Here is a 15,626-nt window from a genome sequence, read left to right on the forward strand (position 1 = left end):
GAAGCCTTGCCATTTGCAATGACATGGGCGGTGCTAGAGAGAATAATGCTAGGTGACATAAGTCAGAGAAGGACAAATGCCATATGATTTCACTCATATGTGGAATTTAAGAAACAAAACAAATGAACAAAGGGGGATAAAAGAAAGAGAGGCAAACCAAGAGACAGACTCAACTATAGAGAACTGATGGTTCAGAGGGGAGTTGAGCAGAGGGATTAAGGAATGCGCTTGTGATGAGCACTGAGTTATGTATGGAAGTGTTGAGTCACTGTATTATATATATACCTGAAACTAATATAATTCTGTATGTAACTATATTGGAACTTAAATTTTTAAAAAAGATTTAAACTATTAAGTTTACATCATTGCAATGAGTTACACTAAGCACCTATTGTGTGCTCACTAAAAATCAAATGAAAGTTGTTGCTCAAGTTCCTTTTTTTTAAGATTTTATTTATTTATTTATTTATTTATTTATTTATTTATTCATGAGAGACACACACAGAGAGAGAGAGAGAGGCAGAGACACAGGCAGAGGGAGAAACAGGCTCCAGCAGGGACCCTAACGTGGGACTCAATCCTGTGTCTCTAGGATCACGCCCTGGGCTGAAGGCAGCACTAAACCTCTGAGCCACGCAGGCTGTCCTCAAGTTCTTATTATTGAATTTGAATGTCCAATTTTCCTAAGGACTTGAGCTGTACACCACTGTATCTGAGTCTTTGTTGAATTTTTAGATAATGCCTATAAACTTAAAAAAGATAAAGGAGAACAGCACTGCAGACATCTGAGCTCAAGACCACTTAATGGATCTATGTATTTAGAATGAATCAATTGCTCTCACCAGAGGCCTTGGAATGGGCTTTTGAGGTTTTTTGGATCCTAATTTTTTCATTGCATTATAGTATTTCTTCTGTTCTTCAGTCATAAAAATGTCTTCACCACCTAAGTATACAGAGAAAATGAGAGCTAATTATCTTTAACAGTTTTTTTAGAAACAAGTTCTGAGTTTTCAGAAGTAGTTTCAAAGTTATATTACATTCTATCACAATCCCTAAAATTCCAATGGGAAATAAAAGAGGCTGGACTCTGTGGGAGGGCTGAAACAACATTTAAATTAAGGACTAGGAAAAAATGTTACTTTTATCAGGTGTATCTTTATAGAATATGAACAAAATTACATACTTTTTCCCAACATCCACCAAATCTTTACAAAAATTGAGTATATTTCAGGTTGCTTACCTCAAATCACAATGCAAGCAAAATAGATACTAGTAACAAAAATTTAAACAAACAAAATCTCATCAAGTGGCAATTAAAATTCTCCTAAATAAATGAATAAGTGCATAATCACTAATTAAATATCATAAAATTTTCCAGACCCATTCTCAGGAAAACAAAACAAAACTAGAGAGCTTTAAATGTTTTCACCATTGAGCAAGAATGAATAGAAATATGAACCAGAATTTTCATTTCTGGAAATTAAAATATCAAGAAATGCTGAGTAAATTAGAACAGAATTCTTTTAAAATGTATAGGTAACTTGCAAAAGTAAGGAACATTTCTGGGGTCTGAAAATCAATAGTCATCAAAAAGAGTAGTAAACTAGCCTGAAGCCACTGTGGACCTAAGAGCATTCTTCAATCTCTGTAAAAACTAGAATCTTGGGCTTTAATAACTACAAGAGAGTAATGGGAAAAAGACTGTGGGCTTATGCCAAGGTCCCTGCATGAATCTGAGACTTGTCAAGTGCTGCCGATAAAAGGGTGAAGAAGCAAACAGAATCTGTCAGTAGGCAATGCAAGACAAGTAGGAAATTATCTTAGTCTGGACTATGGGTAAAAACCCAGTCTTCCCTGACAGTTTGTGAATCCAGGCCTGCCTTGATACAGTGTGGGAATATACAGTCCTATGACAGTCTTTTTGACAATGATGCTGGGGAAACTGGATACCCACATGCAAAAGAATAAAGTTAAGTTCTTACTTAACACCATACACAAAAATAGCTCAAAATAAATTAAAGACATAAATTTAAGATCTAAAACAACAAAATCCTTAGAAGAAAACATAGGGCAAAAGCTTTACAACATTATATCTGGCAATGATTTCTTGCATATGACACCAAAGGCACAGATAACAACAACAACAACAAAAAACAAACAAACTGGACTTCATGAAAATATTAAAATGGGTCTCACATAAATGTAAGGGTCTTTAATCCATTTTGAGTTTATTTTCACATGTGTTGTTAGAAAGTAGTTCAGTTTCATTCTTTTACATGTAGTTTTCCAGTTTTCCTAGCATTTATTGAAGAGACCCATTGTAGATTCTTGCTTCATCAATGTTTTATGGTTTTCAGAGTATAGGTCTTTTGCCGCTTTGGTTAAATTTATCCCTAGGTATTTTCTTCTTTTAAGTGCAATTGTAAATTGAGCTAATTTTTTAGTTTCTCTTTCTGCTATTTCATTATTGGTGTATAGGAATGCTACCAATTTCTGGGTATTAATTTTGTTTCCTGTACCTTTGCTCATTTATTACTTCTAGTAGTTTTTTGGTGGAGTCTTTAGGATTTTATATATGTAGTATCATGTCATCTGCAATTAGTGACAGTGTAACTTCTTCAACAATATGGGTGATTCATTTCTTTTCTTGTCTGATTGCTGTGGCTAGGACCTCCAATACTGTGTTGAATAAAAGTGCAGAGTGGATATCCTTGACTTGTTCTTTAAAATCTTTTTTTTAAATTTTTATTTATTTATGATAGTCACACAGAGAGAGAGAGAGAGAGGCAGAGACACAGGCAGAGGGAGAATCAGGCTCCATGCACCGGGAGCCCGATGTGGGATTCGATCCCGGGTCTCCAGAATCGCGCCCTGGGCCAAAGGCAGGCGCCAAACCGCTGCACCACCCAGGGATCCCCTCCTTGACTTGTTCTTGATCTTAGAGGAAAAGCTCTCAATTTTTTCCCACTGAATATAATGTTAGCTTTGACTTTTTCAAACATGGCCTTATTATGTTGAGGTATGTTCCCTCTAAACCCACTTTGTTAATAGTTTTATCATGAATGAGTGTTGAATTTGTCAACATTTTTCCAGATATGTCTCCTGAGGCAAGGGAAATAAAAGCAAAAAAAAAAATTATCAGGACTACATCAGAATAAAAGGCTTATGCACAGTGAAGGAAATGATCAACAAAACAAAAAAGACAACCTACTAAATGGGAGAAGATATATGCAAACGATATATCCAATAAGGGATAAATATCCAAAATATATAAAGAACTTATACAACTCAACAATCCAGTTAAAAATGAGAAGAGAACCTGAATAAACATTTTTCCAAAGTAGACATACAGATGAGCAATAGACACATGAAAAAGTGCTCAACATCATTAAACATCAGGGAAATGCAAATCAAAACTGAAATGAGATATCACCTCACACCTGTCAGAATGGCTAAAATAAAAAACACAAGAGAGAACCAAAGAAACCCTCATGTACTGTTGATGAGAATGCAAAATGATTCAGTCACTGTGGAAAACAGTATGGAGGTTCCTCAAAAAATGAAAAATAGAAATCATATGATCCAATAATTCTACTACTGGGTACATATCCAAAGAAAATGAAAACACTAATTTGAAAAAATATATACACCCCTATGTTTATTGTTAGCATTATTTATCATAGCCAAGACATGAAAGAAACCTAAGGGTCCATTGATGGATGAATGAATAAAGAAGATATGGTACACACACAGAGGAACATTATGCAACCATAAAAAAGAATGGGTTTGTGACATGGATGGACCTAGATGGTATTATGCTAAGTGAAATAAGAAAAACAAATGCCATATGATTTCACTCATATGTGGAATCTAAAAAACAAATGAATAAACAAACAAAAAGCGGAACCAGATCTTTAAATACAGAGAACAACAGATGATTTCCAGAGAGGAGGGAGGTGGGGGATGTTAAATGGTTGCGGGGGAGTGGGAGGTACAGTCTTCCAGTTATGGAATGAACAAGTCAAGGGAACAAAAGGCACAGTATAAGGAATATAGTCAGTGATATTATAATAGTGTTGTATAGTGACAGATGGTAGCTACACTGGTGCTGAGCATAGCATAACACATAAACTTGCCAAATCACTATGTGTATATCTGAAAGTAATATAATATGTGTCAGTTATATTCAAATTAAATAAATAAGTAAATAAACAATCTGATTGGCAAAGGACTTCAGACATCTCTCTAAAGAAGATATACAAATAGCCAACAAGCACATGAAAAAACGCTCAACATCAATAGTCATTAGGGAAATACCAATAAAAACCACAGTGATATACCACCATACTCATTAGGATGGCTACTATCAAAAAAAGAGAATGCAAGCATTGGTCAACATAAAGAGAAATTAGAATTACACTGTTGGTAGAATGTAAAATGGCAGCTTCTGTGGAAAAGAGTACAGTGATTCCTCAAAAAAATTAAAATATATTATTACCATATGATCCAGCAATTCCACCTCTGGATATCAGGGTTTCAAAGAGATATTTGCATACTTATGTTCATAGCAGCTTTTCAAAATAGCTAAAATGTGGAATCAACCCAAATGTCCATCAACAGATAAATGTATGAGCAAAGTGTGGTATATTACATATAATGGAATATTATTCAGCCTTAAAAAGGAAGGAAATTCTGAAATATGCTACAACATGGATGAGCCTTGAGGACGTTATGCTAAGTGAAATAACTCAATCACAAAAGAAAAATACTGTACGATTCCACTTATATGAGGTACTTAGAACAGTCAAATTCATAGCAAAAGAAATAGAATGGTGGCTGCTGAGGGCTAGCGAAAGGAGAATGGGAAATTATTGCCTAATAGGTGTAGAGTTTCAGTTTTACAAGATGAAAAGAGTTATGAGGATGGATGTTGGTAATGGTTGCACAACATTATGAATGTATTTAATATCACAGAACTGTACACAAAAAATGGCTAAGGTGGTAAATTTTGTTATGTATATTGTACCACAGTAAAAAATTTTGTGAAAAAAAAAAAAGCAACCCAAGAAGTTAAGATTGTTTCAGGATGCCTGGCAGATAGAAGTGTCTTCAGTAATTATACTCATCATGATAGTTTGTATTAATACTATTATTCTGAGACTGTCCTATGTGTGTGCTGGGGGATAAAACAAAAATGATTAATTACAGAAAATTTTTATACTATTATTTCCTATGCCCGCGAGAATCAGTTTTCTCAATGTGGAAGAGAAGAGATACAGATTATTATTAGAGAAGAAGTTAAGTGAAAACCTTGTAGTTCTGAACTTGAATGACCAGTATTCATATTTCCACATACATTTCCTTGAAGTCCTAAATTTGACATAGCTATGTCCACTGAAAAAGCCTTGAAGCAATGACAATGAGCATTCTGGGTTGTGATCCTGAAATACCACCTCCCCACCCCATCCCCAGAAAAACAAAACTCCTTAGAGAAATGACTGATTCTTGATCTGGCATAAGAGTGGTATCACTTAGCCCTGGAATATCTTGTCACTTCAGAGAACAAGGAATCTGTCAAATGGGAGGACCTGATTTTAACCCTGACTTAAAAAGAATATCAGTTGATCAAAGAATGAATAAATATTTTAAGAAAATGAAAGACTCAAGGAAATTTGAACATTGACTGGGATTTGACATATTTAGAAAATTCATGTTAAACTTTTTAGATGTGATAATGGAATTGTGATTATCTTTAAAAACAGATATGTTTTGAAATATCTGCGAGTAAAACAATGTTAGATTATTTGCCCTATTAAAAAATCTGGTGGCATGATTGGATAAGGGTGTAGATGCCATAAAGATGTTCTTAAGTCAATAAACGTGATGGGTGATTTGTCTTTTAGGTTCATTTTAGTATACTCTTATGCATGGTGGAAATTTTCTGCAATAAAAAGTAAAGCAAAACAAAACAAAATGCCATGGCCTGATCAAAACAATGATTTCAAATATAAGCTTCCATCTAAAATCAAAGGCCTGACATCCAAATTGCAGAGATTGATTGCAATCAAGCTGCATATTACAGAGGTGGCTCTACAAAGTGCACTTCCAAATAATAGCAGCAATGTAGTTACAGAAGGACAATGAGTGAGTCTCTCAGCAGACAGTTAAGAAGGCTGATCGGCACCAGGATACATTTTGGATAGACTGCAAGAGTTCAAAAAAGATTAAAAAGAGCCATAAAGACAATTAGGAAAACCAAAGGTGAATATTTAGTTACCCCATTTTAGAATTTTGGGATTCAGTTCCTACATGAAAGAGAAGACATCAAAAAGGACAAGATTAGGAATCTGACGCAATAAAACCACTAAAGGTCTATAAATAAAAAATGTCATTATAGACATATAAGAAGCAAATCACAAATTAGACTTAATATATAAAAACATAAGAAAAAGATGACAATCTCAATTTTAAAAAAGAGACAAAGGGAGAAATACAGCCATCGATCTGTGAAAAAGTATAACCTCACAAATGATCAAATAAATGAATATAAAACAATGAGATGACACTTTACCTCAAGCTAGAAAAAATAATAAAAATTATAAAAATAAGAATGGTGAGAACATAGTGTATAAGCATAGTTATATCTTGCAAAAGCAGAGTACCCAGTACAGCATTTCTGAAATGTTACCGTAATGCTTTAAATTCTAGAAATGTATCCTGAGGAAATAATCACAGATATAAAGAGAATTTTAAGAATGTTCATGATTGTTTTAGAAGAGCAAGAAATTTAAAAATTATCTAAATGTTCAAAAAAGAAGGGAATGATTAAGACAGTTTATTATTTATCCATCATATAGGAAGCAATTTAGTCCTGAAAATTCTTATAACAAAGATGATTTCATCACATGGGCTCATAACTAATAGGGAGGAGGGGAAGCTACAAAATCATTATCAGGTAATCTCAACCATGTACAAGGAATACATACATATTTAGTGAGAAAGTAACTAGAAGAGATTACGTCAAAATGATGAGTTTTAATCTAAAATTGTTATAATTTGGTGGTCACCTTATGGGTGATTAAAATTTTTTTAAATCTTTCTTTGTTTTCCACATTTACTACGGATCCCTTATGAATTACAGAATCAGAAAAAAATAAACATCTGTTTATTACAATGCATGAAGAAAAAAATCTCCCCCCCGAAAGCCTGCCTTCTCCTCAAACATCTTTCCAAGTTGAATAAATCTACTGAGACTGGTGTGCTATAAGCCAGGACACAAACTTTCTGGGAAAGGAGAGTTTTTCTTTTTATCCTGAATAACAAGGTACCCTTGAAAGGTTACTAAAATTTGACTATAGTGTCATAAATACTAATCCTGGTACTTGTTTTTCTGTTAGGGTTTAACAATGCCTTCTGTTTGAGGATAGAATGGAAAGTAAAAACGATGATTTAATAAAACCCAGATGTCCTCAGTCTCTTTTCAGCCAAATCTTCAAGAATCTTTCCCAGGTGGCCTTGTTCCCATGCAGATGATAAAGGTTTGCACCCTTGCACAGTAATTCAGATCAGAACTGTGTTCCATTAAAGCCCTTTGGAAAAGAAAGTTGAAAATACCAAACCAGGACAACCCCCATACTTATCTTTTTCTGCTGTTGGTTGAAGTTGTCAATTATAACACCAATAAAGAGATTCAGAGTAAAGAATGAACCAAAGATGATAAAAGCCACAAAGAAAAGGTAGTTGTATGGGCTTTCCTCAAACCCTGGCTGTTGTTCTTTCTGTTAGGGATTTTAAAACAAGAAAAGAAAACAATTACTGGAGAAAATTATAAACCTTCTTAATAATTTATCTAGAAGACCAAAGTATTTCTCAGCAGTAGTGTTAACTACTCAGGCTCGTGAAAACAGCCCTGGCCCCTGCAGGGAGACCCTCTTTCAGTTTCCCCTAGAGGAGCTTGACGTTACCATGTAATGGGGAGGACATGTGACAAGAGGGGTAGGCCTTTTCTTCTAAGCAATGGGGAATCATGAAAGAGTTGTAAGAAAGGAGAATGGCATAATCACAGATGTCCTTTGAGACGGTTTCTAGGATGTCTATATGGACATAACTTGAGGGAGCCAGACCTCTGGAGATGGGTCACAGTCTCTTCAGGCACAAGTGACTGACTACCAGCTCTTGATGAATGACAACATCCTTCATACAGAGCCCGCTGTTGTATTTAGTCTGTGCTTGTGTCCCGTCACTCTTGAATTCCTAGAGTCTAGCATACTTTGTGACATGTAGATTCTCAATATATATTGAATGAATGTTTGGATGGATGGACGGGCAGATGGATGGATGGACAGATGGATGGATGGGTGGGTGGATGGATGGATGGATGGATGGAAGGAAGGATGGATGGATGAGTAAATGAATGAATAATCAAGCTATAGAACAGACACAAAAATGGACTTTAACCAAGTTCCCCCAACTCAAAGTATGGCCAAAAGCATCCAAAATCCCTTTTATCCAAGTTCTTCACATTGTTATTGGCTTTATGCAGTTTGGGCATAGCTGGCAGGAGAATTTTTCTTTTCTTTCTCCAGATCACATTCAAAGATATAGCTATGAGTGTTGCTAGCTCTGTCACCTGTTGAATGTTTTTATATTTGTTTTTCAAAACCTACTGTATAGACTAATGTAATAAAGGTAATATTTGAAAATATTTTTGTCTTTGCCTTGAAGAGTACATGACCTTAGTCCCAGTTGGTTTTATATGCTAAGGGTAGGCATTAGTACAGAAACGATACAATGGAAAGAAAAAATCACTATCAGCATCTGACATTTCAAATAAGACTATGTAGGCTAACAGTCCTACAAAGTGAGGTTCAGATAGGAAGAGGAAATGACAAAAGCTCACCCTTCTTGTACCTAGGGAATTGTCAGAAAAATAAAGAGAGAATATCAGAGCCGTGAGATGTGTGTCCTGATTCTCTCTCTTTGGGTTTATAGAAGGGACTTGGGATTCAGTAAACTGAAGGGAACATGGGAGTACAAAAGAGGGTATTCTAGCTCAAATTCTTCACAGGCAGGATTACTCCACAGGCAGGATTACTCCACAGGCAGGATTACTTAAGAGGCTAGATGGAGTAGCATAATTGGACAGAGAGTCTCAAATTTTTCAGTTTTCATGAGGCTTGGACATGGAGTTGATAGCCTAGGCCTGCCATGATGGGCTTTTGGCAAGAGTTAGGAGTAGACTGCTGGGTCAGGGGACCATGTAGAGGATATCACAGAGTCAGTGTTTGAGGCCAGGATGAACTGAAGGGGGAGAAAGGCCCATGGTTTTACCAATATTTGAGACCAGCAAGATTCTCTGTGACTACACAGACAAGGGCATCATTATGCTAGAAGCCAGTACATACACACCAACTATAATGTCCCAGGACCAGCATCAAGATGGGCATCCCTCCACATACCTCCACCGACCTGTCATTCACTCAGGGAACATGTAAGCCACATATCTCTTCGTGCATACAACTGCATAAAATTTCCTCCCCATCTCCTATCTCCACCTCAAGGCACATGGATGCCTTAGGTAAACTAGGGTGAAGGTCATATATTCAGAAGACAAAAAAAAGCACATTAATATTTTAAAATACTGTCTTTGTTATAAATTGGCTCTACTACTGCTACTATAACACTTCTTGGTGTGCATGGGTGGCTTGGTCAGTTAAACATCCAACTCTTGACCTCAGCTCAGGTCTCAATCTGAGTTCAAGCCCATGCTGGGCTCCACGCTGAGCATGGAACCTACATTTAAAAAGGGGGGGGGACACCTGGGTGGATCAGCAGTTGAGCATCTGCCTTCAGCTCTGGTTGTGGTCTTGGGGTCCCGGGATCGTGTCCTACATTGGGTTCCCCACACAGAGCCTGCTTCTCCCTCTGCCTATGTCTCTGCCTCTCTCTCTCTCTCTCTGTGTGTGTCTCTGTCACTCATGAATAAATAAATAAAATCTTTTAAATATATATATATTTTAAAACCCCACTTCTTATACCACTTCCACTGCCACTACTAGCTCACATAGCTACTATGGGCAGGCATCAACTCTGCAGACTCTCAGACAGAACAACAACATGTGTGTGCTGATAATAATAATAATAATAATAATAATAATAATAATAAACAATGCTGATTCTATTCTTGGTTCAGCCATTTGCTTACTCCATGGTTTTGGGCAACACTCTTCCTTTCCAATTCTCAATTTTCCCGACTGGGAAATAGAAATAGACTAGATGGCTGAGTACTCCTCTAACTCTCAGAATCCATGATAACATTTTACTTAACTAGAATTTTACAGTTGGCAATCACTAGAAACCCATTTAGTCTCTGAGCCTAGAGAGGTCTCTCTTATACCCTAGTCCAGGTATAAGGTTTTCCCAGAGTTCAGGGCTGTACCCTTTGAAATTTGGTTTTTGCCTGGATACCCATTTGGAAAAGAAGTGAGAGAGGAAAATAAAAGGCATTCCACAATTCTATTGCTTCTGGCTCCATCTCCTGCAGAAGAGGTTTCTCCCTGGTCACTATGGAGAAACAGGACTGGATTTTGGAGCAAAATAGGATGTAATACTAATGAAAGGGTGAATAAGAACATCTTTTATCCCTATTTTATACTCATTGTCCCAAGGAAAAAAAGGCAAAGAATGCTGGCTGGTGAAACTATGATGTGGGATGTTCTAGACTATCTGTGCAGTCATGATATCCCTGATTTGACCATAGCGTTCTAGAACATGGCCCAACAAAAGCTCACCCCTCTGGAATCGACAGCTGCATACATAATATCCATCCAGCCCTTAAATGTTGCCTGTAACAAAAGTAGAGAAACATGAACACAATTATAGACTTGCTATCAACAGACAAGTGCAATACAACAGCAAGCAAGGCTCACTGGGTAGATATATATAAGATAGGACTGAATGTCCAGAACAGAATATCTAGATAAAAGAACACTAGAAGGGAATTCAAAAATGGGTGTCTTGGATTTTTTCTTCTTTGTTTGTACAAGATAAATTTTTTAAAGGATATTTCTACATTAAAATTTCTAGAGAAGTTGTGTAACAACTGCTGGAAAGAGCCTGTTGAGACTTTCCTGATGCCATATGTTTGCACCATATGCCTAAGACCTGGCAACTTTGTTTTGACCATGGAACTGACTTCCAACAGAGAACTGCTGCTAACGGTGTGGCTTAGCATCTGAGGGTCTAGTCCTCTTTGGATGGAGCTCTGGAGAGTAAGGCACCATACAGGACAGAGTGATATGTACAGGGGCATTGCTTGGGGTTGAGGATCAGTAGACAGTAAAGTTGGAGATGCTTAATGGGGAACAATTCCAGAGGGCATTGGCTTCCACATGAGGAATTGGGATTTGATTCTACTATCTCAGTGGAGTCACTGTGTTTTTATTAAACTGAGAAATGATTTATGCTTCTTTAAAGGTTTCTCTCCTCAGAGTGAAAAACATACCAACAGCACTTACCACTTGCAGCAGGGCAAGGTAAGCCATTCCCACATTGTCAAAGTTGACTGGAAGGTTGACCCAAGATAAATTTCCACCTTCACATTGACTTTGATTCGCAATAGTGCTGTAATTTATAACTGAGTTTATATCTGTTCTATTAATGCATCTTCCAAATTTTCCAGAAAAGAAGTTTACTCCCAGGATACAAAATATCAGCCAGAAAATGAGGCAGACAAGCAAAACATTCAGAATGGCAGGTATGGCACCTATGAGAGCATTGACTACCACCTTAAAAAAATAAAACAGAAGAAAAATATAACAGGTGCATGGGATTCACCAAGCTCTGGATCTCAGGATAGGCTTGATGTGTGAGACTGGACCTTTTAGAGCTCTGTCTTTACTTTCTACCTCCAACCCCCCAACCATGCATCCTATGACAAGCCCTGCTCTCAGCTTCACATACATAATGGATCCTTTCTATTGTCACTAAGGATCACTTGAGAAGTGTCCTCTGATGACAGTGTTAGAGACTTATGGGACACCTGCCCTAGTATGGAAGGGAAGCCAGAGCTCATCTTGGCTACCACAGAATGGGTGCTATATCTTAAATTTTTCTCCATCTCTCAGATTCTAAGCAGTGGACTAGATGAGAAGGAGCCCAGGAAGAGCCTGGCAATTTAAAGGAAGCCCAGCCAAAGAAGAGCAATTGGCTTTTCCACCTCTCCCTGACAGCTGACCTTCCTCCCATCTGCCTGAAGAATGTACCTTCATTCCTTGGAACTGGGACAATGCTCGCAAGGGCCTCAGTGCTCGTAGGGTCCGAAAGGACTTCAAGCTCTTTAAGTCAATGAGACTGGTCACAGAGACCTGGTGGGAAGAGAAGCCACAGATAGTGTACCTGACTTGGTTTCCAGAGAAGCCAGTCGGGGGCTGGTAGCCCTCATTCTGAGAGGCAGACACAGGGTGACTTCAGTGGATTATTCAGAAACAGAAAGCAACCAGCCCCTGCTGGAAGTGGGAGGGCCAATGAAGAAGCTATTTTTCTCCGAGATTGCCAAAGCTACAGCCCATAAAGGTGAGGACAACGTATTTACATTATCTGTTTAATGAAAGACAAAGAAAAGCTGAGAAATTGTTGTAAGTTAAAGGAAACCAAAGGGATATGACAAAGATATGTCACTTGGGGTTCTGAACTGAATCCTGGATTAAGGGGAGGTGAGGGAAGACCAGTGTGGATGGATACAAAGAATTAATCATAAAGGACCTTGTTGAAACAATTGACAAAATTTGAAAATGGATATTTTTACTATTGAGTCATGTTAAATTTCCTAACTTTGATCATTGTGCTGTGACTGTGTGAGACAATATCTTTTTTCTTAGAAAATACACACTAGAATGTTTAGGGATAAAGGGATGTAGTGCCTGCAACCTAAGAAGTTCTCTCCGATGAAAAACAGAGAGAAAATGACAAAGCAGATGGGGTGAAATGTTATTAATTGGTGAATCTGTGGAAAGAGTATAGGGGGTTCTTTACACTATTTCTTGCAACTTTTCTGTGAGTTTTAAATGATATAATAAGTTACAACGAAATAATAAATTGTTTGCTAATATTTCCCTTCCCTCATATGACTCCTTTTTGGGGAATACGCTGAATTGAAACTCAACAAATACAGTGAGTTTGAGTTGAAGACCACTATTTGCAGATTCCAGTCATTCGTACTGATCATGCAGAGCCTTCAGAGATTCAACTTGGAAGAGGGGCAGCTCAGCAGGATAGGAAGTGAATTATATGACTGACTATGCTGGTATCAGAGTCCACTATTGTCTAGCATCATTCCCCTACCAATTCATTGTAGTAGTAAAATACTACCAAATTGAGAGAAATTAAGTGAGTCAATATGGCAGGATAACAAAATTTTAAAATTAAAAAAAATCACCATCAACTCAAAATGCTTTTAATTATAAAGGTCTCCTAAAATAGGCTTTCTGTTTGTTCTCTTGTTTGTAATCACATTGACTGTTGGGAGAGTTAGATCTGCAGCTTTTCCACAAATACTCCCACCTTGTTCCTAGCCAGAGGGAAAAGGATGGCGCGATTTAGCAGTTCCTCTCGCTTTACCAAATAACTGTTATCCTGGGTGGGGAAGAAGCATCCCTAGGACACTGTACACCTTTTCACCTGGAACCTTATCCCCAATCTGTGTTCCACCAAACTGGGAAGCATTGATGAGGCTTGCAGACATAAAAATAGCCACATTCTTACCCACGCTACATACAGTATTCTAAAGGTGGGAAGTTTTCTGCTGGTTTTATTTTTTTTTTTCTAACTTGCATTTATTACTCTCTACTCTTTTGACATTCACCATTCTGATATACACATTCTTGTGGCTAGTTCCTTTTAACTGTTATAAAATATTACAGCATAGAAATATTCATATTTTATGGATCCATTCCCCCTTGGTGAATATCTGGGTTATTTCCATTTCTTTGCTGTCCAACAAACTGGACAGATGTATGCATTTTTCCTGCATACATACACAAAAGTTTTCCAAAAATGTATAATTAGAAGTGGTATTTCTGGATAACAAATTGGGTTCACTTTTAATTTTACTTAATAATGCAAGATTTTCCCTAAAATAACTGTACCTATTAAGGTGTTGGCAGTGATTAGAAATTCCATTTTCTTACATCTTTCTCAATATTGGAGATTACTCAACTTAAAAATTTTTGACATTCTGATGAATAACACAAAGTCTCTCATTTTAATATGCACTTCTATGCTAACTGGTAATAAGGCTAGTGTGTATTTCTTCATATATTTATTAGTAACTTAGCATTCCTTATGTGAATTACCTGTTTACATCCTTCTCCCATTCTTACACTGAGTTGTCTTTTTCTTATTGATCTGTAGAGAGTTTTTATATACTATAGAAAATAATTTTCTGTTATGCTTATGGCAAATACTGTCTCCAGGCTCTAGCCTGTCTTTGTAATTACAATCCTATGAAATAAAACACCAAAAGTTTTACATTTTGATATAGTTGAATTTAGGTATATTTTTTGTGGCTGCGTTTATATTTTTCTACTTCAAAACAATAAAGATCATTTTATATAATGTTGATTAACAAGTAACATAAAAGGACTATTCATGGGGTGCTGGGTAGCTCAGTTGGTTGATCATTTGACTCTTGACTTTGGCTCAGGTCATGATCTCAGGGTTGTGAGATCAGGACCCATGACGGGTTCTGCACTAAGTGTAGAGTATGCTTAGGATTTTCTCTCTCTCTCCCTCTCCTTCTGCCCCACCTCCTGTCCCCACTCACATTCTCTCTGAAATTTTTTTTAAATGTTTTAAAGTATTATTCACATATATTCTCTTATTTAATCTGCACAATAATGTTCTGATTTAAGTATTATTATAGATCATGTACCATGTAATAGAAAAGGAAAGCTGAAGCTCAGAGGATTAGCAACTTGTTCCAGGTGGAATTGGGATTTACACTTTGGTCTATATGATACTAATGCTAACAGTAATAGTGAACCATACTTATCAAGTGCTTTCTCTGGGATTTATAAAGATAAATAATTATAAGATTATTTCTTTTCTTATTCTACTCATTTTTATTCCATTCATTTTGTTATCAAAATTATACTTGTCTCATCAAATAAAGCTTGCAAGCTTCCTTTTTAAAATTTTTTGTAACAATTCGAATAAGGTTGGGGTTAACTGATTATTTCCGGCTGCTATAACAGAATATCATAGCCTGGGTTGCTTATAAACAACAGAAATTCATTTCTCACAGTCTAGAGGCTGTGAAGTCCAAGATCAAGGTGCTAGGAGAATCAATGTCTGATGAGAGATCACATCCTGGCTCATAGCCAGTTTTCTTCTCCTTATGTCTTCACATGGCAGAAGGGGTGAGGAAGCTCTGTGGGGTCTTTTTTATAACAGTGCTAGTCCCATTCGCGAGGGCTCTGCCTTCATAACCTAATCACCTCCCAAAGGTACCACCTCAAAATATGAACACATTGGGGGTTAGGTTTCAACATATGAATTTTAGGGGATGCAAACATTCAGTATATAGCACTACTCCTTGAAGGTTTTGTAAAACTTGCCTGTAAAACCAT

At 36.8% G+C, this 15,626-nt stretch overlaps 1 protein-coding gene across 1 annotated transcript in view; it reads right to left on the minus strand.

The window, feature by feature from the left end:
• SCN11A (sodium voltage-gated channel alpha subunit 11) overlaps positions 1 to 15,626 on the minus strand; it is an 83,802-nt gene that overhangs the window by 10,513 nt on the left and 57,663 nt on the right. Inside the window, exons 20-24 of the mRNA XM_055321283.1 lie at positions 12,264 to 12,365; positions 11,517 to 11,786; positions 10,791 to 10,844; positions 7,637 to 7,778; positions 843 to 943 (exon numbers count right to left, since the gene is read on the minus strand). Coding sequence (XP_055177258.1) covers positions 843 to 943; positions 7,637 to 7,778; positions 10,791 to 10,844; positions 11,517 to 11,786; positions 12,264 to 12,365 — 669 coding nt within the window. The remainder of the gene's footprint in view (positions 1 to 842; positions 944 to 7,636; positions 7,779 to 10,790; positions 10,845 to 11,516; positions 11,787 to 12,263; positions 12,366 to 15,626) is intronic.

Source organism: Nyctereutes procyonoides, unplaced genomic scaffold, assembly GCF_905146905.1.
Source record: "Nyctereutes procyonoides isolate TBG_1078 unplaced genomic scaffold, NYPRO_anot_genome, whole genome shotgun sequence".
NCBI lineage: Eukaryota > Metazoa > Chordata > Mammalia > Carnivora > Canidae > Nyctereutes > Nyctereutes procyonoides.